Raw genomic sequence first — 25,003 nt, forward strand, 5'->3', positions numbered from 1 at the left:
AAGCAGCTAAATGCATATTTTTGTGTGTATATATATATATATATATATATATATATATATATATATATATATATATATATATATATATATATATAATTCTGAAAAGTTGTAGAGTTGAAAGGAATTGAATTCAAATGATTTAAATTTAATCAGAACAGTTTTGTGATCCATATTACAATTAAAATGAATGTATTATGTGTCTTAACCCCTGTTCAGTCCAGTTCTAGTTTGTATTTGTAGCTCATTCAACCAGTTTTACAGTTTTTGTGGCGCATTTGTTTTAACAACATGACATTTACGTAACTTGGCTGTGGAACCATTGATGCCCAGAAACGGTTTACCCTCGGAGTCTTTTACAGTAACCCCACAACGTCTCTAGCAAAGATGGCGGCTTCCATAATTGAGACATGCCATGTAGCATGCAGCGCAAATAGGACTCCAAATGTTGTTTCTTGGGGTCGGGGAGGGACTGTGGCTTTCGGGACGTGCAATTCAGTGGCCTTGTACGAACCAAAGGTGATAAAATCTGTAAAACATGTCAGTAGTTTAGTTGTTTTCTCGCTGCTGAGTGCTAATGCTAACGTTGTTCGTGTGGAGTGTTTGTTTAAAACGCCGAAAAACATTTGGGTTAACATGAATAGTTTGAATTTCAGGAAAGAAGAGTTGTCGCTTTGCTGAATGGACACAAAGGGAGAGTAAATGCAGTCAAGTGGGTTCACAAGAAAGACAATGGTGAGTGTGGAGAAGTTTTTTTAAATATATATATATTATTATTATTATTAAGCACATTGAGCATTTGTACAAAGCCATGAGGTGTGTGTAGAGTGCGGGGAAGTAAAGTTAGCATGCAAACTCAATAGAGAAACATTATTTGAAAAATGTAAACAAATTTGACAGCGATGTGTCAATACTTGCTAGTCATCATGTAATGGCCAGGATAATCTTCAATGCATTAGCAATAATTGACAGTTATTATTTTTTTTATCAGCGTGTCTCTTTACCACTTCATTATCTAACTTAAATTTACTGGTTTGTATGAAAATCTATTTCTATGAAAGCTCTCTCAGGTCCAACTTTGTGAGGAATTCCTAGGTAGTGATAACCGTGGGTAATAACATCAGGTTTACACAAACAAATAAATAAATAAAACCTATAACTATAGTTTCACTAACAAGAAAACCAAATCAACGACATCAAAAAGGGGTGAATATTAAACATTTTCTGTTAAAGTAAATTCATTTTGGTGTAGCAAGCAATATATTTGAATCTTTTGGTCGGTTACGCCACCTGCTGTTACAAATGGAAAACGGCATGCGGCCACATCTCCGCATCAGTTTCCACATCAATGTTTCTAAAAGTGACGCTTTTCCGATGTACGCTTCTCTTGATTAATTTCTTACATATCAAATGGTCTTCTGTGTGGTGTGATGACTACTAGAAAGTCAACAACTGAGGCTGCAAAAATGTTAACTTATTACAATCCATTCAGACATACCTTAATCGTTTTTTTCCAAATTATATTGACATTTAACACACTTTTTAAGGCATATAAACTTGTCAATTTTTGGACAAGTTTAGCAAAGAATGGCCTGTACTACGGATTAAAAAAAAAAATCTATGTTGGTATACCATGAGGGACTCAAAGTTGTTTGGAAATGATCTTAACGCCAGTCCTTGATTGATGAACAGCTATGTCTGTAAGGTCATTGGTGATGTCTTTCTGTGTTAATGTTGTGCCAGAACACACATAAATACCAAAAAACTGCCAGAGCATCTTCTTTATGTGGATACTCACACTTACTGTTGACCACTTAATCAATGCATTTGTTTTGCTATCATATATTTGTTAAATTGCCATTGAGTTTATTAGGAAACCACTTACTTGTTGAAGTTTTTTATTATAGTTTTTTTTGTTGTAATTTTAGCTATAGTTGAAAATAGGCAGAAGCAAAACTGCATTCCCTGGCTAAAGTGACCGTGAAACACAATAAAGCAAGTTTTACAACGAGTTCAGCAGTTTTATTTTGAAAGCAATAACTTGATCACACATTGGAGTTGTTATTAATTCAACTGCATAACATTTTATACAAGTCGCAAAGACAGTAAAACACTCTTACACTCCCTGCTTTTGTGTCATGAAACAGTTTTGGTTCAATAGATTATGGCAGATTCAGATGGTTCACATTTAGGTTTTATTTACTTTAGAGGTTGATTTTTTTCTAAGGATCTTTTTTTTAATTTTACATTTCAAAAAAGGTTCATTTTCTTTTCACCATAATTGAGAATATTACACCCACTTCGCTACTTCCTTGTGGAACATTTAATTATGTTTGTATTAATGTGTTTCTACAGTTTAGGTCCTCTCACTGACCTCACCTAATATTTGCATTTAGTTTTAAGAAGTCCTCTTTGCTGTCATAATGTCATGTATGAATTTATTTATTTATTCAATTATTTGTTGTTTTTTTGTAAGGTGACCCTTTGTTTTCCAAAAGGGCTTTCTAAAAATGTTTTATGTACAAGGCTCCATACTCTTTATTGAACCAGTTTGTCGATAACGAGTTGTAAGTTAATTCCGTTATGTTGATTTTATTGTCGCAGCATCAGAGCGTCATGTCGTCTCAGGAGGTTCAGACAATCGGATCATCCTCTGGGAAGCTCAACCTGGGAAGGTAAACTGCCTACATTTCAACTTTTCTGAGTCTTAGGTGGCTTCAGTTTCAGCTGATTAGAAAAAAAATATTCTGTGTTTATCTGAGTGTTGTGCTGTGAAAATGATATTTTTATGGTACACATTGTAATTTTAGTGATGAAAAATAGAAGCCTTGAATACAAATGTTTTGTGTAATGCCATAGTTCGTCCAGTCAGTGGAGTGTAAGGGCCACACTGGTCCTGTCAATGCTGTGGATGCCGTCTACCTGGAGGACTCTAAGATCCTCATTGCCTCTTCTTCGTCCGATTCCACAGTGAGATTATGGCTCTGCAGTGACGACAAAGAAGGTAGTAAACAAGTAAAACAGACATGGAAAGCATTTGGAAATTATTTATCACCATCTCTAAAAAAAGGAAGTTAACAGTGATGTGTGTATTTTCGTGAGCCTCACTACTTTTTTTTTTCTTTTAATACACTCCCTCTAAATTGTTCACATCTGTATTTCACTACTTAACAGAAAGCGGAGAAGTAACTGTTTCTCGTAAAGGGGCATTATCTGTTATTTTTCCTCAAGTGTGCTATTATGAAACCTCTGCTGAGGAAAACCACTCAGATCCATCGGTAATCAATGTTTACAGACCAGTTTTTAACTTCCACTTTTCTTGGTTAAAGGCTTGAATTTTCAATTGATAATTCACTTTACAGTATTGAATTCCAAACCAGTTTTGTCTCCAAGCAGAATCATTGAAGAGAAATGGCTCCAGTTAAAATCATCAAACATCACAGAGTCAGCAGTGACTCATAAAGAGCTCCTAGTTCCTATTTCAGTCCTGTTTGATCTTATTGCTGCATTCGACACTTTCTAATTTGATGGTTTCATACTTCAACAGCTTTAACAGGTTAAGTTTTTAACTGCTCTTTATCTTACCGTGGATAAGAGTTTCTATGTTTCAGCTGGTAGTTTGTAGTCTGCAGAAGGATAAAGCTAAGATTGCAATTTGGGTCATTTTTTGTTTGTTTTTTGTTACTGTTACTCTGAGCCATGTTATCTATTCCCTATTGGTGTTACTGCAAAAATTTATCTTAACTCTCATAGGTTTACAGTGGCTGATAGAATTACTGTTACTCTAGGGGTAGGTGTCTATCAGAACTTAAAGTAAATTCATCCTTTGAATGGGGAAGCATAAGTGATATTCATTTGATGCCCACTATCTTTGGACAATGCTCCCTGCTTTAAATTTGGTACCGTTTCTGGATTCAAAACTCCACCAAAAATGTTAGTTTTTCTACAGGTAGTGGGTCAGTTATTGCAATAGTTTCTTTCTTTGTTGTGGTCTAATTTCTGAGTTTATGTACTCTTCTCCTTAGCCATATCTTCAACATGGTTCATATTAGGCTTGAGCCACTATGAAATGCTCACATTATGCTGTGGTTTTGTGGTGTAAAACAAAAGAAACAAACAAAAAAAAACACAAAAAAGGGATCTAGCTGATTTTTATTTAAACCAGAAAAGCAATTATTACTACTGCTGAAATGACATAAAACTCAATATTTTAAATGATAATAATGTTGTAAAAACATTTGTTTATTATATTAATTTTATACTTAGGCTTAGAAAAACAGGAAGCATTTCAGTAGACATCCATTTTCTATACCTTAATTCCTGCAGGTTCAGTGGGAGCGGGGAGGATATGATTCCAAGCAACCAAATGTTTCTTTGTTGTTCAAAAGGGAATAGTTAGGATCCTTTTCTTGGCCAGCTAACCAGCAGTGAGCAGCAATAGGTGGAGTAGGGGCATGTTAAACCATAGAGATGTTGTGATGGTAAATTCTTATCAGTTTGAACTGTAGCTGGGTTTTTTTTTATCTCTACCTTCTTAATATTAAGCTGACCATGAAGAGGTTATTTATGGTTTATTTGAATTGCAACACTGTAAGATGCTATTAATGATATTTTGTGTTTGATTTGTAGCTCATTGTTCTCTCTGTACCTTATGACTAAAGTAGATATCAGTTTCACTACGTGCAAAACATTCTTCTTGTCTGGGCTGATTGAATCTGTTATTAAGCGTGTGTCATTTAAATGTTTTTCCTTCTTTATAAAATATTGATTGAACAAATATTCTATGCTAGATTTTATTTCAGTGGTCAGTTGATTTTAGGGGGTCAAACTGAAAAATACAATTCCTATGTGGTTTTGACGGAAATATGTTTTGACACCTTGGTGTCAGTGGAGCTTCAAGTTATCGCCTTCATCTCCTTTTCCTCTTTTCAAGTTGTCTGGGATTTGAGTTTCCTTTTCCTGAGTGTTTTTTTTTGTTTGGCTGCCTGTCACTGCAAAAGGACACAAGTGAAGCTCTACCGTCTTTAGAGGCATCTCTGAAAACTGGAAATAAGTTTAGCTTGAATTTCTTTCTCCAATGTAAATATTACATTATCTAGTTTGCTCTTTTTATGCATCAGGTGAAAACATACTTAAAATAGACATTATAAGTCTTTTTGAGGCCTTCAATCCATTTGTTTACAATTGTGTGACTGTGTCGCTGCAGCACATGTGAAAATGTTTCCATGTGGATGTCTCCTCAGTTGAGTGCCTCCATAATGTATCATTTGGAAGCAGTTTCATGATGGATGTCTCTCTAGCTCTGTTGCCCGGCACTGGAGGTAAGCACAAGCTGCACTTTCAACATCCTTTAAGTTGCACACACATTTTTCCTTTTACATCATTCTTCCACTGCCTCTGCATATTAAAACTCATATTCTGATATTAAGCCCATGGTTTGTGTGTTTTGTCTTTATGTGCATCTCTAGTTCCCATTCTGGCCTGCGGGGGTGATGACTCTCGGGTGCATCTGTATGTGCAGGAGAGCGGTCAGGTAAGCTAGCCTCACTACTCCCCCAGGGGTAGGTTGTTCATGAATCCTAATTGTTTAATCTGAGCTTCTGAGGCTTGAAGGCAACTACTGACTCCGTGAAATGGCTCCCTTGCAGCTGCAGAAAGCCATGTCACTGCAAGGGCATGAAGACTGGGTTCGTGGAGTGAAATGGGCATGTACTGGTGAGTTTGTCTGGTAAGATGCAATCAGCACACTGTAAACTTGAAAGCCATTTTCTGTTGCCTCATTGGCAGATTCAAGGAAAGAAGAATTACATGTGTTTATATGCTTTTGAAGTATTCATTATGACTGGTAAAATACAGAAAAAACAGCTGTCCCTTTAACTAACAAGCGTAAGACATCAGGAACTTCTAGTTCTGCACTTGCATTGTAACCTTTATCCTTACCTTTATTAGTTGCAATCCTTGATAAAGAATTGTAATAATCAGATGTATTATTTTCAAGTGTTATCTATCAAAGTATTGAATGAACAAAAAAAAAAACAGACTGAGAGGATGTATTTATATTTGGACTGGTGTGGTTGGATTAATGGTGTAGTTCCAAAAATAATAAATTGAAATAGAATTATTCTTTAACTGTCTTATTTATTTATTTATTTGTTTTGTTTTTTGCCCCATGTAGCTTGGTCATCAGATAATTGGTGGCTCTACTGGCCTTAGGTGAAGGTTACAACCTGATACACTGGGCTGTTCATCAGCAGCAGTGGCAGAAAAAGAAAATCCTTACTTTATTATTAGGATTCAGTAGGTCAGTGTCACAAAAATATAGTTTCTAGAATGATGGTGCTTTCTCAACTGTTTTGAACCCAAGAATAAACATAAGCTCTCTCGTCACAATTATATGTGGTTTTAGCAGACTTTTAGTCAGAAACTAAAACAAATGGTAGTTTGTGTTGTCAAGTGTCAGTGCTTTTATTGACCTAATAGCTTGACATCTTTCTCAAACAAGGAATTTATAGCATTATGATAATATGTCTGTCTTTTTTGGCACGTATGAAACTGGACTAGTCACCACAGAAAAAAGCTGACATGCATTGTGTATAAGGACAGGGACATTCAGCAGAAAACCAGCATCACACATGTCTGTGTGTTGGCTTGTAGTCCTGCTGTCTTATTGGCTACATCACAGTTAGATGCTAACCTCTCATTGATCCCTGATGGAGCAGCTGTTAAATTCTCTGGACATGATACCTTGGGGTATGATGATAATTATAACCAGAAAATTAAGGCTAGGTCCCTCTTTGTCCAACATTTAACAGCATAATCAGAATCATCTTTAATTTAAGCTGAATTCTAATACAGTCTGAGCTCATCTCATTTGTTTAATTTGGCCATCTGTGTCCTTTGCTCCTTTGCTTAATACCCCAACCTTATGCCCATGGCTTTCAAATCAAACTAAGCAAAAATATTTGCAAAGATTTCTCAATACTTATAATGCAGGTTAGAAAAAAATAAGAATACAAAGAAACATATTTAAAACTAACAGTAAAAAAAAATCTTTAATACAGTTAAGACGTTGATGTGTAAAACTGCTTTTATAAAAAAATATTTAAAACAGTAAAATAATTCTTTAATGAAGAGAAGACGAAAAACAATCCATTAAATGTAAACTGTACAAGTTCCAGTGTTCACATATCTGTCTGTGTCATTTTGTTTCACATGAGATGTAAAACTTCTGAGGCTAGCCAATTGTTTGTTTACTGGTGGCAAACAATTTTGAAACTGGGGTCCTTTAAGTGAGACAAATGTATTAAGAACTATTTAAAAAATCTTAAAAGATAATACCTTTTCTGGATTTTACAATGATGCCACTTCATTGGCTCTTGATCTAAAACTTTCTGTTACTCCTCTCGAGTTTAATCAAGGCTTAACGCAGTTCTTGGTTTCTACAGCCATTTATTGTGGACACGTCTTACAAAGTCCCAAAAATGCCGTCAGAACTAAAAACAAAAGGTAACACAAACCCAAATCAGTTCACAATAAATGGAGTATTTACATAAATAAAAGATACAAATAAACAAACCCGTACCTCATTAGCCGCATTGACTCCAGAGGAATAAAGTTTCAGCTTCTTGAGCTTTGAACGCCCCATGTGGCTCTAAGTGCGCCAGCTAATGCAACACATGGTCCGCGGAACAAAATAAAAGGTCCCCCCACATTTGAATGTACACTTAACCGAACTTAATGAGCATCAACACAAATTTACTAAAACTACGACACATATTAAACTTAATGTTTAATATTAAATAAACTTTAACTACTGCTACCTTAAACCAAACATCAAAACAATAAACCAGATGCAGTTGTCTTGACAGCAGCTACACTTTCAGTGCTTAATTGTATAAGGATAACATAGGCTTTAAAACACATTGACTAGTTTGGTCAATCAAATTTGCAGCAATTTAGTGCTTTCATTGGTCTATTTTTACTTTATGATACAGAATATTTCCATTTTCCCCCTTTTTTGTGTGATTAATAAAACTCAGCTGAGCTCACTCTTAACAGGTCTTGCATTAAAAATGTCATTTACCAAATGACATTTTATGACAACAGTCATAAACATTTATGAAGACTCCTTCATGTTCATTACTGGTGTTATGTTTATGACAGTGTCATGTCAGTCTTCCCCTCATCTATTATAAATTAGATGTTGTGTAGTGTTCCACTTTTAGTGGAGATTTCACAGCAACGTATTCAGTGTTAGACCTTGTAACTTTGAGGCTTCTCAGAGAGCAGATTTTCAGGTTTTCTCTCTCCATGTCTCATTCAGGGGACGAGCTGTTATTAGCCAGCTGTTCACAGGACTCTCTCATCAGAGTGTGGAGGCTCTGTGCCAAATCTGGCACAGACACCCACACAGAAGATGATCACACCGTCATCAAAATGAAAGAGGACGTTTTTGAAGTGAAGGACAGAGGTGAATGGGCTAGCCAGACTTGATTACAGAAAAATGTGTTAATTAAGCAAATGAGGAAAGATGATTTTTTTTCTTTTTTTTTTATAGAGAAAGACTTTCATGTTCCCTATAATCAGTACAACATATATTTCTATTTGATTTAATATCAGGGCATGTTTACCTGATATTACTGACATGTTTGTTGTTGTCATTTGGTCGTTTTGTTCTCTTCACAGGAATGGTCTCAAGGTTTGCAGTGTCCCTTGAAACTGTCTTGGCAGGACATGAGAACTGGGTTTATGGAGTCAGCTGGCAGCCCCCTGTCTATAAAGGTAGACTAAATTAAAAAAGCATTAAGGCTTTTTCCAAGGACTCCTGCACAATATTGAGTAATATTTGAATTTGTCATTATGCAGTTATGGAAAAAAGAAGTTAAAGTGGTATGAAAAATGTTAATCGTTTCTTATTTCTTATTCCATCATATAAAAGATAAGATAGACATTTATGAAGAAAAAGGAACACCTGAATTTAATTATAGTTTGATGTCCTTATTTAATTTGCCACATCAGAAGTTTTTGTCCAACTTCACATGCAAAATAGAAATGTCTTTTTCAATGCTTATGTTTTTTTGTTTGTTTGTTTGCTGTTCTTTAAATTATGGCTGCCAAACTGAGTCAAGCATAGATGGCAATCACAACAATTAAGATCACATTTTTAATTTTATTTATTTATATTATTATTTAAACTGTGTTAAAATGTCACATATAAGAAGTTGAGATTCAAATAATTTGTATTTATTTTATGTTTGAGTGTTTTAGGTTCTGAAATAGAACTGATCAAAGAGTTTTCAGGTTCTATAAAAGCGGTTCATCCCTTTACGACACTGCAGAATCGGATAGACTCTGTATCATTGTGCTCCTTCTCGATTTGTTAACAAATAAAACAAATGTAAACAAATAAAATCCAATTAGGTAACGGTTTTGTTCTCTACTTTTCAACATGTAATAAAAAACATCTAGACATATAAGGTTGTAGAAACCATGTTAGTCTCCAACAATGCACATTTTTAGGATGTTATGAAATTATTGTTGGTTGGTCTTTATAATTTATAATTCCTGATTTGCATAATCTGTTACTCCTGTGACTGGCACAACATGCTATGTTTTTAGATTTTCTAACATATATCAAAATAGTTTTATAGGCAGACTGAAATGACATGGTTGGATGAACAAGAAAACATTCACTCCTTTGAATTTGAACTTGGAACAAACAACTTGAAAATGGACCAGCAAAAATGGCTTGTGAACACCTGTGAGAGCCCCTGTCCCAATAGTCTACTATGAATAAGATTAGCTGTAAACGTTCATCTTGTAAGCATCTAAGTGTCTTTGTCTCCCCCTGCAGGTGGTGAGCTGCAACAGCCTCTTATTCTACTCTCAGCCTCCATGGACAAAACCATGATCATCTGGGCTCCTGAGGAAGGATCTGGTGTCTGGGTGGAGCAGGTAGGTGTTGACTTTAATAGTATGATGGTTTATGCAGACACACACGCACGCACACATCAATAAATCATTCTCTGCTACCAAAACGAGGCTTTCACAACCCAGCTATAGAGCCAACCTTCCTTTCATTCTTTTCTCTGGCCATAGTCCACCTCTTCTGCTTTGTCTCCACTATCTCAGTTCCCATTCTTTCTGACATTGAGGTGTCAGAAATAGAATTGACAGACAGTGATGAGGAGGAGCTGAGACTTGTGCACTACTGAGCTTAGACATGCTGATGTCGTCCCCTCCGATGTTTAACTCTTTCACCCTCCCACCCCTTCCTTTGCAGCACATTTCCCAATGCATAAAAGTAGAGGGTGATGAGAAGCTTCTGTTCTAGCTCATTTTTGGTTTTTATTCATTTAATGAATGACAAAACATGTGAGAAAAGCAATCCAACATTTACATATGCTTAAAAATAAAAACATAGAAGGTGAGAGGTTTTGGTCATGGTAGGCAGTTCTGGACAAAAAGACCGTGGATTAGCTGGTTGTTTACAATAATTGGGTTGAAAAGATCAAAGCGAACAAAGCTGGAATGAGGAACTGGCTCTCAATGAATTCCAGGAAAGGAGACTAGACCTTATTGAACTGGATTAAATGATCTCAGAGGGTTGTTTAGAGCTTTTTTAAATGTTCAACAGTCTGTTAAAAGATTAAGCCATTGATTTATTGATTGTTTTGTTTTCTCGTTGCAGTTGACTGATATTGTTTTCTTGGCCCTGAATTAATGCAATTGTAACAGAGGATAGTAACGTCTGAGTTGTTCTGCGCTCTCAGAACAAGAAGAAGGAGGATGCTTTGGATTCGTATCATGCAGTTTTCTCATAAAATCTAACCAAAGCAGCTGAACTGTAGAGCAGAGCCAGACGTTCTGCACAGGGCTTATTGAGTGTGGAAATGTACGGATAAAGAAGCTGATTTTAGTATTTTCTGAGTTTAAATAAGTGGAGAAAAAAGTGTGGAAAAATTCTCACAAACTCATTGTTTATCCCATTATCTGAATGCCTTGTGTCCTTTCTTTCTACATTGTGTCCTTCCTTCCTTTCTTCCTTTGTTCCTAGGTTTTGTAGCGTTCTGTTCACTGTAGAAATCTATGCAATAAATTCATCATGAGCTTTAACATTTTTGATAGTTTAAAAAGAACACAAATGACTAAAAACTCTGGAAAGGTGAGTATAGAAAAGTCAAGAGTGTTTGTCGTGAAATTTCCAAGCTGATTGTTGATTGTACTGTAGACGAATATGCTCATTTCAGCAAAATAAATTACTGAAGTTGCATGCTGTATAATCAGTCGGCAAAGAAAGAATACTTCTAATGCGTCACTGAAAGGCCCAAAGGATCTTGACGTCCATGCCCAAGGGAAATAAATATAAACTTCCAACTTTCTGAAATGGGATTAAACAAATGAAACCTAAATATTAAAGTACTGTAGCGGAAGGACATTGAATGAAGTGCAAAACAAAAATATTTATCTGTACTTAATAGTTGTATTATTATTATATGTCAATAAGTTGCTTTTTCTCCAGAACCTTCTTTTTCTTTTATTCCCCAAACTAAGCTGTTAAAACTTTGTCTCCTCCCCCATTTCTCCCTTTCTTTAGCTCTCCTGTTTTCTCTCATTTCAATGGAAACTTCCTCTCTTTGTGCTCCCGCCAGCTGAGGCTGTGCCAGAGTGGAAGCTCAATTTAACACAAGTGTGGATTGGGAGGAAAAAGAGTAGTTCTCGCCCCATCTGGTCCACACCTTTTTTTTTTGTTCCAAAATGCATCATATTCTCAGGTGGTTCAGGACAGCACACGGCCTCTTGCTCAAATATTGGTCCAAAATCCAAAAATAAAATCAAAGACGTGTTCACATATGCATATATCCTGGAGTGTGTCCTTTCAAATGAACACACACAACTGAGTGAACGGAGACCTAATGTGTGATTGCACTCCAGGCTGATGAAGATTCACTGCTTGGTCTATTACTTTTTGGGACCTTTGATCCCTTGGTTTTATTTCCACGGCGATTAGCAACAAAGTTTAGTTTTCTTTCTCTGAAATGCGGGATGATTAGGGCCTAAAGCCACTGAGAATTTTACATATTCGTGTCTTAAAAAAAAGAGGCAGGTATAGGTGAAGGGAGGGAAAAAATTGTAGAAATTTTGTGTAGGAAGGTATTTTGCACACCCTGGAGCCTTTATTCTTTCAAATGAATAAATAATCCACAGACCTGGAGTAACCTTTGTGTTATTTGTGTGAAAGTGCATGGCATATGAGTCCTCTTTCAGTCCCTCTTTTTCTGTTTGAGAAACAAGCCCTTTGAAGTGACAGGATCCCTGTCTACAAAGGCAGATTAACCTCTGAAGCTGTGTGACACACAGACACAAGCCTCCATATACAACAAAACCTTTCTAAGAAAACATTTCTACACGTGATTCTAAAAATTAGCCTTGAAGGTGCTTTCATTAATGTAGTTGAAAGATCCTCAACCACACCGAGACCGAAGATTTTGGGCGTAGTAGTTTCTGCGGCACTAAATGACCAGCCTTGTTTGTTTTAATTAGTCGATTTTTACAGAGAAGAGCTTCACATCTTCACTGATTAGAGTAATTGGTGGGATCTAAAGGACAGCGGGATTAGCAGTGGGGCGGTCAGAGCTTACCGCTGTGGGGAAAAAAACATCTCGCCACATAGACGCACTGGTAATTAACATTTACGACTGACCACAGAGAGCCACCAAAGGGACTTTTAGTTTGTGTTTAAACGATAACCTTTTCTAAGCCTTACTTCAGATTCAAAAAATGTCGATAACCAAATAAATAAATTCTAACAACGATTTGCAGTAAATGTAATTGATTTAATGGGAAACTTTTTCTACATTCTAAGTTTCATTTCAATTCTAAAATGCATATTATTGATATACATTTAGTAATAAGGTTGTGCCATAACATCTTAAATGGGATGTAGGACTAGACTTTGACTAAGCCACTCCAAAACTTACACCTTTTTTGGGTCACTCAGAGGTGAACTGGCTGGTCAATGTTCTGCTGCTTGAGATGCTTGAGCTTAAGGTCACCAACAGATGGTAGCAAGCAGCCTCAGAGCATCATATCATCATCACCACCATGGGTAACTGTTAGTATGTTGTTTTTTTTCTTTTTCTGAACCACACTTTCCAAAACATAACCTTTTACTTCATTAGTCACTCATAGGTTTTGTATGTCATCAATGCATTTTTTTGGTCCACTGACACAAAATTATACTTGGGTATTGTCTTTGGCCTCATTTTTATTTTTTTTGTTGCTGGAACTAGAGAATGTGGCCTACAGCAAGTGCTTTTGAATTTGTCCAAGAAATAAGTCACTCTTTGTGCTTGGCTATGCAATAACCTGAAGGGTAGATTCGAGAACACTTTCAGGGGCTTTTTCTGCTTGGTTAAGCCTGTTTCATGTTCATCTTAGATCTCTCTCCAGGAGCCATATATACAGTCCTATGCCTGCCGTCCTTGTTGTGCTCCTCTACAGCAACGCCACTGTCCAGCGTAGGCCATGTGTCTATATTGTTCCTCTTCATAAACACGGCAGATGACAGCAGTTTGCCTCTGTGTGTGTGTTTTGTTTTTCATGATTTATAGCCTGCTGTTGTGTGCCGAATTTTAAAATCAATCTGCTTAATGTTGCATCTCTTCCTCTCAATCTCGCCATTTATGTCTCTCCCAGGCTACTTCTCCTCCCCCTCTGTTGTCTTTCATCTCCCTCACCAGAGGATCAGGCCATTCAACCTAAAGACATGCCTTTATCGCTGTCATTTGTTCTGCTGTGGTCCAGCATTCTTACAGACATTATTTAGAAGGTCACTGATGACCATGGAGATGCCTGGATGATTGACCAGGCTCACCTCTCTGCATCTAATTTTTGTGTTTCTGCTTGTGGCAGTCAAGTATTTTCTTCAGGATAACGTTCATGTTGTAAGGCACAAGTTAATTACAGATTAAGTAGATATTAAGCATTTTGATTTGGGCTCAGAGTGCTGCAAAGGGAATAGTGAACTATTAAATTCTGATGATCCAGTTCTTATCGGTCTTTCCTTTGGCTTCGATGTACCTGTCAGGGTTTAAGGGTCAGAAAAGGGTTTTATTGGTTTTATTTCTAATGGTTCAGGGTATTAAGTCTAGAGGTGTCAAAGACCAAGCCCTTCACAATGCCAACTAAGTGTCTTCCATGAAACTTATAATTTTTGCAGTGAGTAGAGAGAAAATCAGGTCCTTGTGGCCTCAACAAATCTTTATTTTATTGTAAATATTTCAATAAGTTTCAGTGTTTTGTGTTTATTTAATCTAATGTCATATTCCCAAATTTAATCAATATTGTATTGCATATAACAACATTGAAAGAAAAAAGAAGAAAATAATGGAGTTCATATTCCAGTTTGGTAAATTCAACATTTATTTTGTGATTTGGTATTAGTTCTTTCTTGTGGTGAGGAATCTAATTTGATTACTTTAATTAGAAAATAAAATTGAGGTATTGACCTCATTATGCTGCTAAGAGTTTCTTTAGCCTAGAAGCACAGCTAGTCACATTCTTGCATCTGAAAAAACAAACAAAAAATAACACTTTGGATATTTTTGTGGGGTGAAACATTTTTTATTGATTTGAACACACATTTGAAAATGCAAAGCATTTTAAGGAGATTCCAGCTACCTTTTGAAAGCGAAACAGACCGTACTATACTATAAATATTATTTCAGTACTAGTTTTTTCTTCAGTCCCTCATCAACCACTGCAATGCCGAGTTCAAAGTGTCTCAATAAATAATATTTGAGATCATTGTTAATGGGAGTAAAAAACAATAAGAGGAAATATTTTTATTGGAAATATTGTATCATAACCGCAGTGATTGTTTGTGATTTTCAGTTTTTGTAGTATTATTTAATTTCCCAGTTTCTCTCAGCGAATCCAGAAATTGTTAAAACTAGCCTAGTTTTTTGGATATTTTTTAACCCAAAAAAGCAAAACTGCTACTTTCTTATTGTTATTGTTTAACTTTTATTAAAATAAAATGTTTTTTTCTATTTTTTACATAATTTGTTAAAATTGTTATGTCATATCAGCATGATATTAGACAATCTGTGTAAAAAAATTGAGCTCCTCTGCTTTCTTCCTGCAATCCTACAGTTTAATCTCATTAGATCAGCTGACAGCAGTAGCAGTTTTTGTAACGCTGCTGGTTTTGTTTCTAGGGGAAGGTCATTTAACTGAGAGCCGTCCAGCTAACTCTGCTTCTTGAAGGGGTCACATTAGGCCAGGGAATGGTTTGTTAATGTGAATAAATTGCATTAACACTGTCAAACTAAAGGAGATACACTTTACTACCTACCTCTGAAAGCAGTCAAAAGAAATCTCTCACAATCGGGTCATTCACACTGCCGGGATCTTGGTGCCACATGTGAACAAGGTTGGAGACTACTGATAATTTATCAGTTTCAGTCACTACCTGAATTAAATGCTGAGGGTTCAGAGGCTAAGCCTAGGAAATGGGATTCAGCCTTGTTGACACCAAGATGAAACTCTTTGCTGCAGTTCTCTTAACAAATAGCCTTAAAATAACTTTTTTTCATCCTCCTTAGAATCTTGCTTATATTGCTCCTAATTTGCCTTATTTTCTTTTTAAAGGAGCTTCAGGACGTTTAGAATAACCTCAGCAAATGACCTCTGGTGACGTCAGGCTTGGAAAATATTCATTTGTCAGTGTAGCTGTTGTTTTTACTTAAATCAAAAAGTGCTCTCTGCCCCTGGTCGTCATTTGAAGCCACAAAGCTGGTTGCATAACTGTCTGTATGAACAAAAGCACGGTGCCTATAATTGGAGAGGTGGTGAAGATCCTAAAATAGTTGTTTTTTATGTTCCGGTATTGTTCTCACCGCAACTGCACTGATTACTTGTGTTTTTAAAGTGAACTAGTTTTTCAGTGGAAATTCAGCCCAGATGGAGAGTTTGTATTGTGTAACTGAGGACGACACTGTGGTCAGAGACGCTCATCCAAATCCATTTTGTATAAAACCGTCAGGGTTCTCAAGCTGTGACATTTTTCATGATTAGTTGTTTCATGTAATATGCTGTGGTGAAATTGCTTTCATTATTTACCAGACAAATCTATTTTTGTTTGGAGGAAAACATGGGGTTTATTCAAGTCTAATAAGTCCCATTTTGTATAATTTCTCATCTGAGTTGTCAGCTTAATCTCATTTGTCCTCTTTTTAATTCCCCTCCTCGCTTCTGTCCACCATCATGAAGTCTGTTAGTTAATGAGACTTTAAGAGAGACTGAAACAACACTTGAGAAGCTTTACTTCATCCTTATCTTTTGTTTTCTTTAAATGTCATTGTTCAGAATGTTGAGAAAAACAAACAGTGTACATAGGACTAAAGAGCAGTTTTTAAATCCTTCACCAATAACTGTGTAGAAAATGTTGACATAATTAAATGGGTCACCTTTTTTCCACTTTGACACACGCATGACTTTATTTATTAAATTTTTTTTTTTTGCAAGGCGCATTCACTTGAGTGACCCAGTAACTAAATGTTCTCCACTACCTATTGCTTTGTTTTGTAAATGTGTTGAAAAAGCAGATGACTCAGTGGTTTGATCCACATTTTATCTCTCTGTCTCTTCAAAACCAGGTGCGTGTCGGGGAAGTAGGTGGAAACACTCTGGGCTTCTATGGCTGCCAGATGAGTCCGGATGGCTCGATGATTCTGGCTCATGCTTTCCACGGAGCACTACACCTTTGGTGCAAGGATCAGGATAAAGAGGTGACAATCACAACTGTCTAAATACATAACCTTTAAAATGAAATCCTTTAAGTTACTCTATCACTGATTTGAAAATGTATACTTGGAAAGCAAAAAGAAAAAAAAACTACCTTCATTTATGAGGGGCTTAGATGTTGCACAGTTTGTCAATTTGTGAGAATCATTGTAATCCTAATCTGTACAATATCACAATCACAAAGGTCTGTTTGGATTTAATGATTAGTATGATATAGAATTCCAATTCCCATGTATACAATTTGGTTTGTTGTATGTATATTTACCTAATGTATATGGTGGCGACATCTTGATAGCAGAATATTATTACAAAGCCTCACTTACCTATTTTGAGGAACATCAAGTCCCATCATGTTTTTGAAGTCTGTGTTTCACTTATGAACAGTCAGATTTTGTACACTTTGACATGAAAGCTTAACTTCTATTATGCCTGGACGGATGAAGTTGGTTTTATCATAATGGCATTTTTTGAATTCCCCATAATTCTTGGTCGCTGAACCATGTCAGGTTGACAGGAAAGACTAATACTGCATAATATACAGTATGTCACATCCCCCAAGTGGTCGAAGAATTCTTAGCTGAAATAATAATAAAAGGCCAGAATATCAACTTGTTGGTGGATTTAGAATGTTGAGGTGAGTGAATCTTCATCAGTGCAGATAGAGCATCTGCATTGGATGACAGGAAGATTAATTATTGTAAGTGCTGCCTATTTGTAGTTTTCATTGCATCTTTAATTTCTGATGCTTATGGAAAAATTTTTTACATCTCCCAAAAAAAATTTTACAGGCAGATTTAGCTTGAGGTCACATCACATGAGCCATAGTATTGGAGAGCAAACCGGGATATTATTTTATTAAAATTACACAGATTTCTACCTCACTGAAATACAATATTTAATATATGCAGTATTATTATATAATTTAAAGAATAAAAAAAAAAGTGTAAATCTTTATGCTCTTCATGCAGAGAGGGTGGAGACCAGGAGTTGTGATATCAGGTCACTTTAATGCTGTTCAAGACCTGAGCTGGGATCCTGAGGGGGAGTTCATCCTCAGCGTGGGCTCAGACCAGACCACCAGACTGTTCACTCCATGGAGGAAGCAGGACAGCAAACAGGTAAAGGCAGACGCAAAACTGGAATATAAATGATAAAACAGAAAGAACTGTGATCTAAATGTAGAAAGTTTAATTTGGTAGAGGACCTTTTTCCATTTAGCCACATAATCATCTCTAGATTTTTATTATTTCTTTATTCTTATTTATGTTTTTTTTGTGGATTTCAACTCTGCAGGCAACCTGGCATGAAATCTCTCGGCCTCAGATCCACGGTTATGACATGCAGTGTCTGGCCATGGTTGGGGGGTTTCAGTTCGTATCTGGAGCTGATGAGAAGGTCCTCAGAGTGTTTCAAGCGCCTCGAAATTTTGTGGAGAACTTTGCTAGCATCTCTGGGATTTCAAAAGAAAAGCTGCTTCAATCCAGTGTAAGTATCCTCTGTTCTGTGGTTACAATGCCGTGACATCTCTTGAAAATTTCGGCATTTTGTTGTGCTACAGCCACAAACTTCAGTGTGTTTCACTGGGATTTTATGTTGTAGGTTAACATAAAATAGTACATAGTTGTGAAGTGGCAGGAAAGGGGAACATGGTTTCATGTATTCACCCCTTTACTTAGTATGTTGTAGATACACTTTCTGCTGCTCTTACATCTGCAAGTCTATTTGAGTTCACCAACAGCTTTGCAGACCCAGATATTGAAAGTCATTTACATTCTTTATTGCAAAATAACTCAAACTCAGTCAGATTAATGGACAACATCTGTGAACATCAATTTAAAAGTCTTGGCCCAGATTCTCAATTTAATTTGGGTCTGGACTTTTGACCACATGAATTTGCTTTGATCCAACCTTGTCATTGTAGCCCAGGCTGTATGTTTAGGGTTTGTTGTCAATGTGAAGCATCGTACCAGTCACAAATATCTCGCAACCTCAAATGCAGTGTTGTCCAACGTATATTGAATGTTTTAATTCTTTCCCTAGTTCAACACACCTGCTGCTGTGATCCTTGGTCTTTTTGATGCTGTTTGTTCACTATTGTTTTCTGACTAATGACTAAAAGCAGCAGACTAGGTAGTGAGAATTAGTTACACATGTTGGATGTATTGTTGTTTACCAACTAGCTGGATTCCAACTGAAATTGTTGCCTTGTGTTTTTATTTCGGGGTGTCTTGTTGACGAGCTGAAAACAAATTAAACACTGCACCTTTCAGATTTTTGTTTGTAAATACTTTTTAAAAACCTTCCACTTCATAATTGGGCACTACTTTGTTTATCACATACAATTCACACAAAACTCATTGAGGTTAATGATACTTGACACATGTATAAATGTGAAAAAGTTAGAGGTATAAATACTTCTGATAGGGCCCTAGAGATGGAGACCCAGTTGTTCTGTAAATTTGTCTCCTCCTCCATCTGTCTGCTTTTTCCCAGGGCTCAGCCAGCCTTCCAGAAGGAGCTAGCACACCTGCCTTGGGTCTTTCCAACAAGGCTGTATTTCAAGGTAAAATGCTTTCCCAGCACAGCAGTTAAGTGTTTCACTGCTCCTTCTGGGGCTCCGTTTTATCTTATAATCACTTTTCATTCAAAAATCAATTTCACTTTAACTATGTAGTTGGAAACAGCTGTGCCCAATCTGGTTTAGAAAGGTTTGTTCGGTGTTTTCATTCCATTAATGTGAATTTACAGGCGACCTTGTCCCGAAGACTACTGAAGAAGAGGAACAGTTCAGCAGTATATCTGACCAATACCAGGAGTCATATTTCCACCCGCTCAGCCTGACTGGTACTGTAAAGCTCATATTTATCTTCAAATGTGATAAACCCTCCAGATTTAAAAGGGGGTTCTTTTGTACGACAAGAGGCAGTGATGGCAGCTAAAATGAAGAATATGGAGGGAGAAAAAACAAAAAACAAGAAAAAACAAGAGTTACTGTCATCACTGGTTGTGCACCTCTTAGTCAAAATATCTTCTTAGGAACTGAATTTTTAGTAGGGAAACAAGTTATATGTTTTGGATAAGATTGCCTTGAGAGGCCAAAATCCAAAATGTACAAGAGCCAAACAACGAAGCATTTTATTCCCCATGGACTGGAGGGTGTTGAGGGCTGTCATCAGCATGAGTGAAGCCGCTACTTAATCTGCAATGCTAATTAGAAAGCAAGCTTATGGGACTGCAAAGCTTAAGTATCGATAACCCCGGGCGGTGCGAGATCTATAAAGTGTGCCAACTGCTGTTAACAATGTATTTTCTCTTGTTAGATTGGCTTCTGCGGGCAGGAAGAGTGAATAATTAGGTCTATATGACGAGCTGAAGACCAATAACAATAACTAATAGGACAAGGAGCGTACTTTTCTATTCCATTAAACTTCACGACAAGATGTGCTTCTACAGAATCTGTAACTGAGGGCAAAATTTGAGTCTTTACTTGAGTCCATCCCCTGGAAAACTTGTTAAGGTCTGAAGAAATTTCAAACCAAATGAAACTGTGAACGTGAAGAAACTTTGTCTTGCTCTCACGGTAGCATGTAGCTTTTAATTCAGTCTCTTTATGGTACTTATGCCGTTTCTTTTCCCTTTTAAATTATCCTCCTGTTACATTCGGGTCCTATCTATCAGTCTTTAACAGTACAGGGATTTAAGTAATGGAAATGTATTGATTTGAGTATAATCCAAATTTATTTTTAACTCTACATTTAAAAATCAGAACAACCCAGTTTTTAGAGCCTCGCAAGTGATATTTTTAAGGATTTTAAACTATGTTGTTCTCATTTTTGTATGTGGCTGTGGTTGTGTGGACTTACAGAGCCACCCCCAGAGGATCATCTCCTCCAGAATACACTGTGGCCTGAGGTCCAGAAATTGTAAGTATAAATTTGATTTCTTTTCTGTTTGGGACCTGCTGTTAAATGATTGCAAATTTCTTTCTTCAATTTTTAACGTCATTTCTCACAAGTGATTTGTCCGTTGCTTACACCGACCTTCACTTTAATTTAAAAATAATGCTGCTGTCATTTCAAATTAGAACCCATAATTCTAGAGTTACAAGACCTTGCAGAAGTAATCGTACTCTTTTGAAGATTTTCATGTTTTCAATTTTACTATTAGAATTTTCTGTAATAGACAAACACTAAATAGTAGATAAATATGAATTTGAAGGAAAATATCAACGGTTTTCAATTTTCAGAGGAAGAAATTGCTTAGGTCAGATAAGAACAAAATTAACTTACATGCAATACGTCGTGCATGGAGGAAAACTAACACTCCATATTATACTCAACCTACCATCCAACTCTTGACTTGAGTCATGTTGAGGTGTCGTAGATTCTGTTGGGTTTGCTGTATTATACCATTTCAACTAGCTTCTCATGGCCTGTTTCATTCTTTTTAACTATTACCAGCTCTCTATGAAGAATGCAAGTGTGCTGTCGATATTATAGATCTATAATATAGGAATATGTTTTGCTGTTTGTTTTGTACATCATCTGTTAGTCCAAAACCCCCCTTTTAAATACGAAAATATATGAAAAAATACATGGAAAATTTGAAAAACGTCTTGAGATTGAATCTGTGTATGACAGTTCTTTGTCTACATGTTGTTGTATGCAAAAACAATTAAGAAAATATGTATTAGTGTTTGAAAATTCAAAATCAGACATGGGAGCCTAATGCGGCCTAATATTACTCTTAAGCAAGCTGAGGGACTTTTTTCTTTGTTTTGCCAAAAAGCATTTATTGTAACTCTGAGTGAGTGATTTCTAGAGGCTCTTCAATACTGTTCGCCCTCTTTTCTGTCAGCCAATCAGAATCCAACTTTGAGCCGTCCCATGAGGCTCCTCTCTAGGATGAATATATTGCCTCCATTTGTTGCCAATGCTAAATCCATTTACTAGTCAATCTTCCATAAACATGACGTATGGCACAGCCTTTTATTCGAGGTGTGGACATCATCCGTGTTGAAAAGCAGTTTTTTCTGCCTCCATTTGGCTGCACCTCTTGAATCATTTAGCGCATAATAGAAACATTAAAATGAGTAAGTGGCCACATTATTTTTGTGGCATAAATAATGCTCTGACCATCCTGGCCAAATTGCTGTCGTGTTTAAAAGCTTCCTGGTAGAGAAAGATGGGAGTTTTTTTCCCTTACTGAACTGCAGCCTGTGATTTTAGTTTGATGACATTTTGAAATGACCAGGTGATGGTGAGCTAAAAACGATTAGGCTTTGAGTGACTGGCTGCTCATGAGTCAGAAGAAAGACCAGATCATCATTGTTTTTTTTAGTTTTTTTTAAATTAATTTCATACCATAATTATTTACCAGTTTTCAAATGATGGTGCTCAGAGTTTTAAAGCTGGTGTTTAAAACAAGTCGGATGATCGCTTTCTGCTTTTTCTATTTCTCTTTTACTTTTTGTTGCCCTTTGTCTTATCATCTGCCTGTCCTCCCATATCTTTCAGGGCTGTTAAAGATTAATCTGAGAATGATTGCCCTTCTTTATCTTCAGGTATGGTCATGGATTTGAGATGTTCTGCCTCGCCTCTGACAGCACCAAGACGTTGGTTGCATCAGCATGCAAGGTCAGTGTTGCAGAAACAGACTGGCTCACAGTTTGGATTACATGAATCTCTTGTGCATTACAGCATTAGGTCAGAGAGGAAATGTTCTTTTATGGCACACATGCTTCACTTCAGGGTGTGAAACCTATCAAGCACACCCCAACACACACTTGTGCCCACAAAGGTGGCAACAATCAATAATAATGTTTTTGGACTTCCACTGGCATAAATTGCTCTTATTCAGTTTGAAACATTTTCTGATTTATGTTGTTTCTATGCTCAGTCATTTTTTTTTATCTCTGAAACTCTATATGTTAGTTTGTTTTAAATGACTACCAATTACAAATATTAAAATATAAGTTAAAATCCATCATTACTTGGCAGGTCATGCAGAGAGCAAAATTGTAATTAAAAACAGCATTAAAGAAAGTATTTACAGGAGAAGTAGGAGAGAGAATTATACAACCCACAAGAGAAACATACCGCATGTAGTGACAAAAATTACAGCTCTTTTCTTTTTTTCTGGATAATTCTAGTTTAGTAAGAGACATGTTTTTAAAAAAGTAAGAGAACAGTACCGATGATGTTAAATTGAACATGTAAAATTTCAAATACTTTGTATAAAGTAGGAAAATGCTAAGAGAAATCAGATCAATGAGCGTCCAGTAAACACTATATATAAACATTAGCAGGTTGCACTTTTCAAGTTGAATTATGTTTTTGGGCGATAAAATACTTTTCAATTTGGTTTGGCTTATTATTGCTGCAAGAAAGAGCAGGACTTTCTGCAGATTACAGATAGAGTCTCTGTTATATCCCTTTAAGTTCTCAACTTTTGTCTGTTTGGAGCGTCCTGGATTTGGAAAACCTTTCCAAAACAGACATTACTATATCTGACATTGTGAATCACGTGTACTGATGTGCTGAATTTAAAATGACCTCCTCTTCTCTTACTTAGGCATCTAAAGCTGAACATGCAGCTGTGCTGCTGTGGAGCACAGCCACGTGGCGTCAGCTGCAGACGTTGCCATATCACACCCTTACAGTCACCCAGATGGCCTTTTCACCTGACGCAAAGTTCCTGTTGGCTGTTTCCAGAGATCGCACCTGGTCGTTATGGAGACGGAAGCTGCCAACACCAGAAAATCCAGGTGAGAAAAGAAAAACGTGGCTAAATTTAGCCATCACTGTCTCATGGTTAAATGAAGTGTTGAAATTGTTTTTTTCATTCTGATGGTCAAAGATCAACTTCCCTAAGGGGGAATGAAAATTTCACAGCAACACAAATGTCTCACTAATTACCTGCATAGCAATGGAACAGGAAGGAAGACTGCGACCATCTGTTCTGAAACAGAATTGTGGACTGTAATTTTTAGTTACTCAGATGCAAACCGTAGTGATGCTTTTAGTTGTTTTTTAGTGCCAGGTTGGTGTGATGTGTAAAGTAAAGAACATCTTGTGTTATTTCTGTCATCCATATTTCAAGTGTTTTGTCATACAATGGCATCAAGATCTTCATAAACATTTTTTTTCTTTAAAACTGTTTTCCCCCTTATGGTTTTCTTTCGTTGTTGAAGTCTTTTCATAATTAAATATTTGAAATCATCCTTCAAATTTGACCATGAAAACAAAAAAAAAAAGACTTGGCCCTGGAAGCTGTTTTCAAATGGGGATTTTATTATTTAGGAAAAAAGTAGTGATACAAACTAGCATGGCTTTTTTAAAAAATGTAATTGCCCCCTAAACTTTGGAGGAAAGTACGACGATAACTGAAGAGTCTTTCAGCGATGAGTCCTAAAGCAGAAAATACTTTTTCACAACACTGTCAAAAGTTGTTAATAAACCTCCAAAAAAGAATCCCCTGAGGTTTTCTTTTTTTATTCAGAAGTTTGGGCAGATGTGAAGTTAAACTGTTACTATTAACCACGAGGTGATAATTGTAGCTATTAAATGCAGTACATCTCAGGATGAGATAATAGTTCATCATGGCGCTATTTAAATAAAGTTAAATTAATTAAAAATCTGTTTGATGGAATTTCAACATAAGACAACGTCAGTCCTTTTGGCAGACACAAGCCATTTCAACTCAAATTAATTAAAATAAGGTAAACCCAATGATTACGTTTGTGCCAAATTAAATTCTAAAGTCAAACTGACTTTTTTTGGAAGGACTCCACTAATTAATACTGTGAAGAGCCAAGCAAATAATGTGTTGATTGAAACTCGGCCAAAAAGGAGCTAATGCAGGAATGACTATTTTTAAAGATAACTTTTATGATTAAACAGATTTTCTCCAACTATTCCCACACTGTATATAGCCAAATGTGCTTTAAGAATTATTCATACCCATTTGAATTTCTTAGTTCTTGTACAACTGCAAACTCTGAAACCCCTTAATTAAATTCAGTCCAGTCAGTTTAGCCTTTAGAAGTAATCTATTTAGAAATTGTTCACCTGGGTGTAATTTATTAACAGACGCTTTTCTGTCAGGTTTGTTTGACGATAAATGGCAAATTCATGCCTATCTTTCTAAATAAAATCATCTATCTTTTTATCCATCTACAGGCCTGTCACGATAGCAA

General features: G+C 36.3%; 1 protein-coding gene across 1 annotated transcript in view; it reads left to right on the forward strand.

Annotated features, from left to right (window-relative positions):
* The first annotated feature begins 349 nt into the window (after positions 1-349).
* The window catches only part of elp2 (elongator acetyltransferase complex subunit 2), a 32,553-nt gene continuing 7,899 nt past the window's right edge, over positions 350-25,003 (forward strand). The window contains exons 1-18 of the mRNA XM_028036006.1: positions 350-516; positions 654-732; positions 2,602-2,672; positions 2,857-3,001; positions 5,241-5,318; positions 5,466-5,530; positions 5,646-5,712; positions 8,321-8,467; positions 8,683-8,778; positions 9,851-9,951; positions 16,659-16,790; positions 17,775-17,924; positions 18,100-18,291; positions 19,300-19,369; positions 19,555-19,650; positions 20,672-20,729; positions 22,370-22,442; positions 23,380-23,572. Of these exons, the coding sequence (XP_027891807.1) occupies positions 385-516; positions 654-732; positions 2,602-2,672; positions 2,857-3,001; positions 5,241-5,318; positions 5,466-5,530; positions 5,646-5,712; positions 8,321-8,467; positions 8,683-8,778; positions 9,851-9,951; positions 16,659-16,790; positions 17,775-17,924; positions 18,100-18,291; positions 19,300-19,369; positions 19,555-19,650; positions 20,672-20,729; positions 22,370-22,442; positions 23,380-23,572 (1,945 nt within the window). The 5' untranslated portion in view covers positions 350-384. The remainder of the gene's footprint in view (positions 517-653; positions 733-2,601; positions 2,673-2,856; positions 3,002-5,240; positions 5,319-5,465; positions 5,531-5,645; positions 5,713-8,320; positions 8,468-8,682; positions 8,779-9,850; positions 9,952-16,658; positions 16,791-17,774; positions 17,925-18,099; positions 18,292-19,299; positions 19,370-19,554; positions 19,651-20,671; positions 20,730-22,369; positions 22,443-23,379; positions 23,573-25,003) is intronic.

Source organism: Xiphophorus couchianus, chromosome 13 (genome assembly GCF_001444195.1).
Source record: "Xiphophorus couchianus chromosome 13, X_couchianus-1.0, whole genome shotgun sequence".
Taxonomy (NCBI): Eukaryota; Metazoa; Chordata; class Actinopteri; order Cyprinodontiformes; family Poeciliidae; genus Xiphophorus; species Xiphophorus couchianus.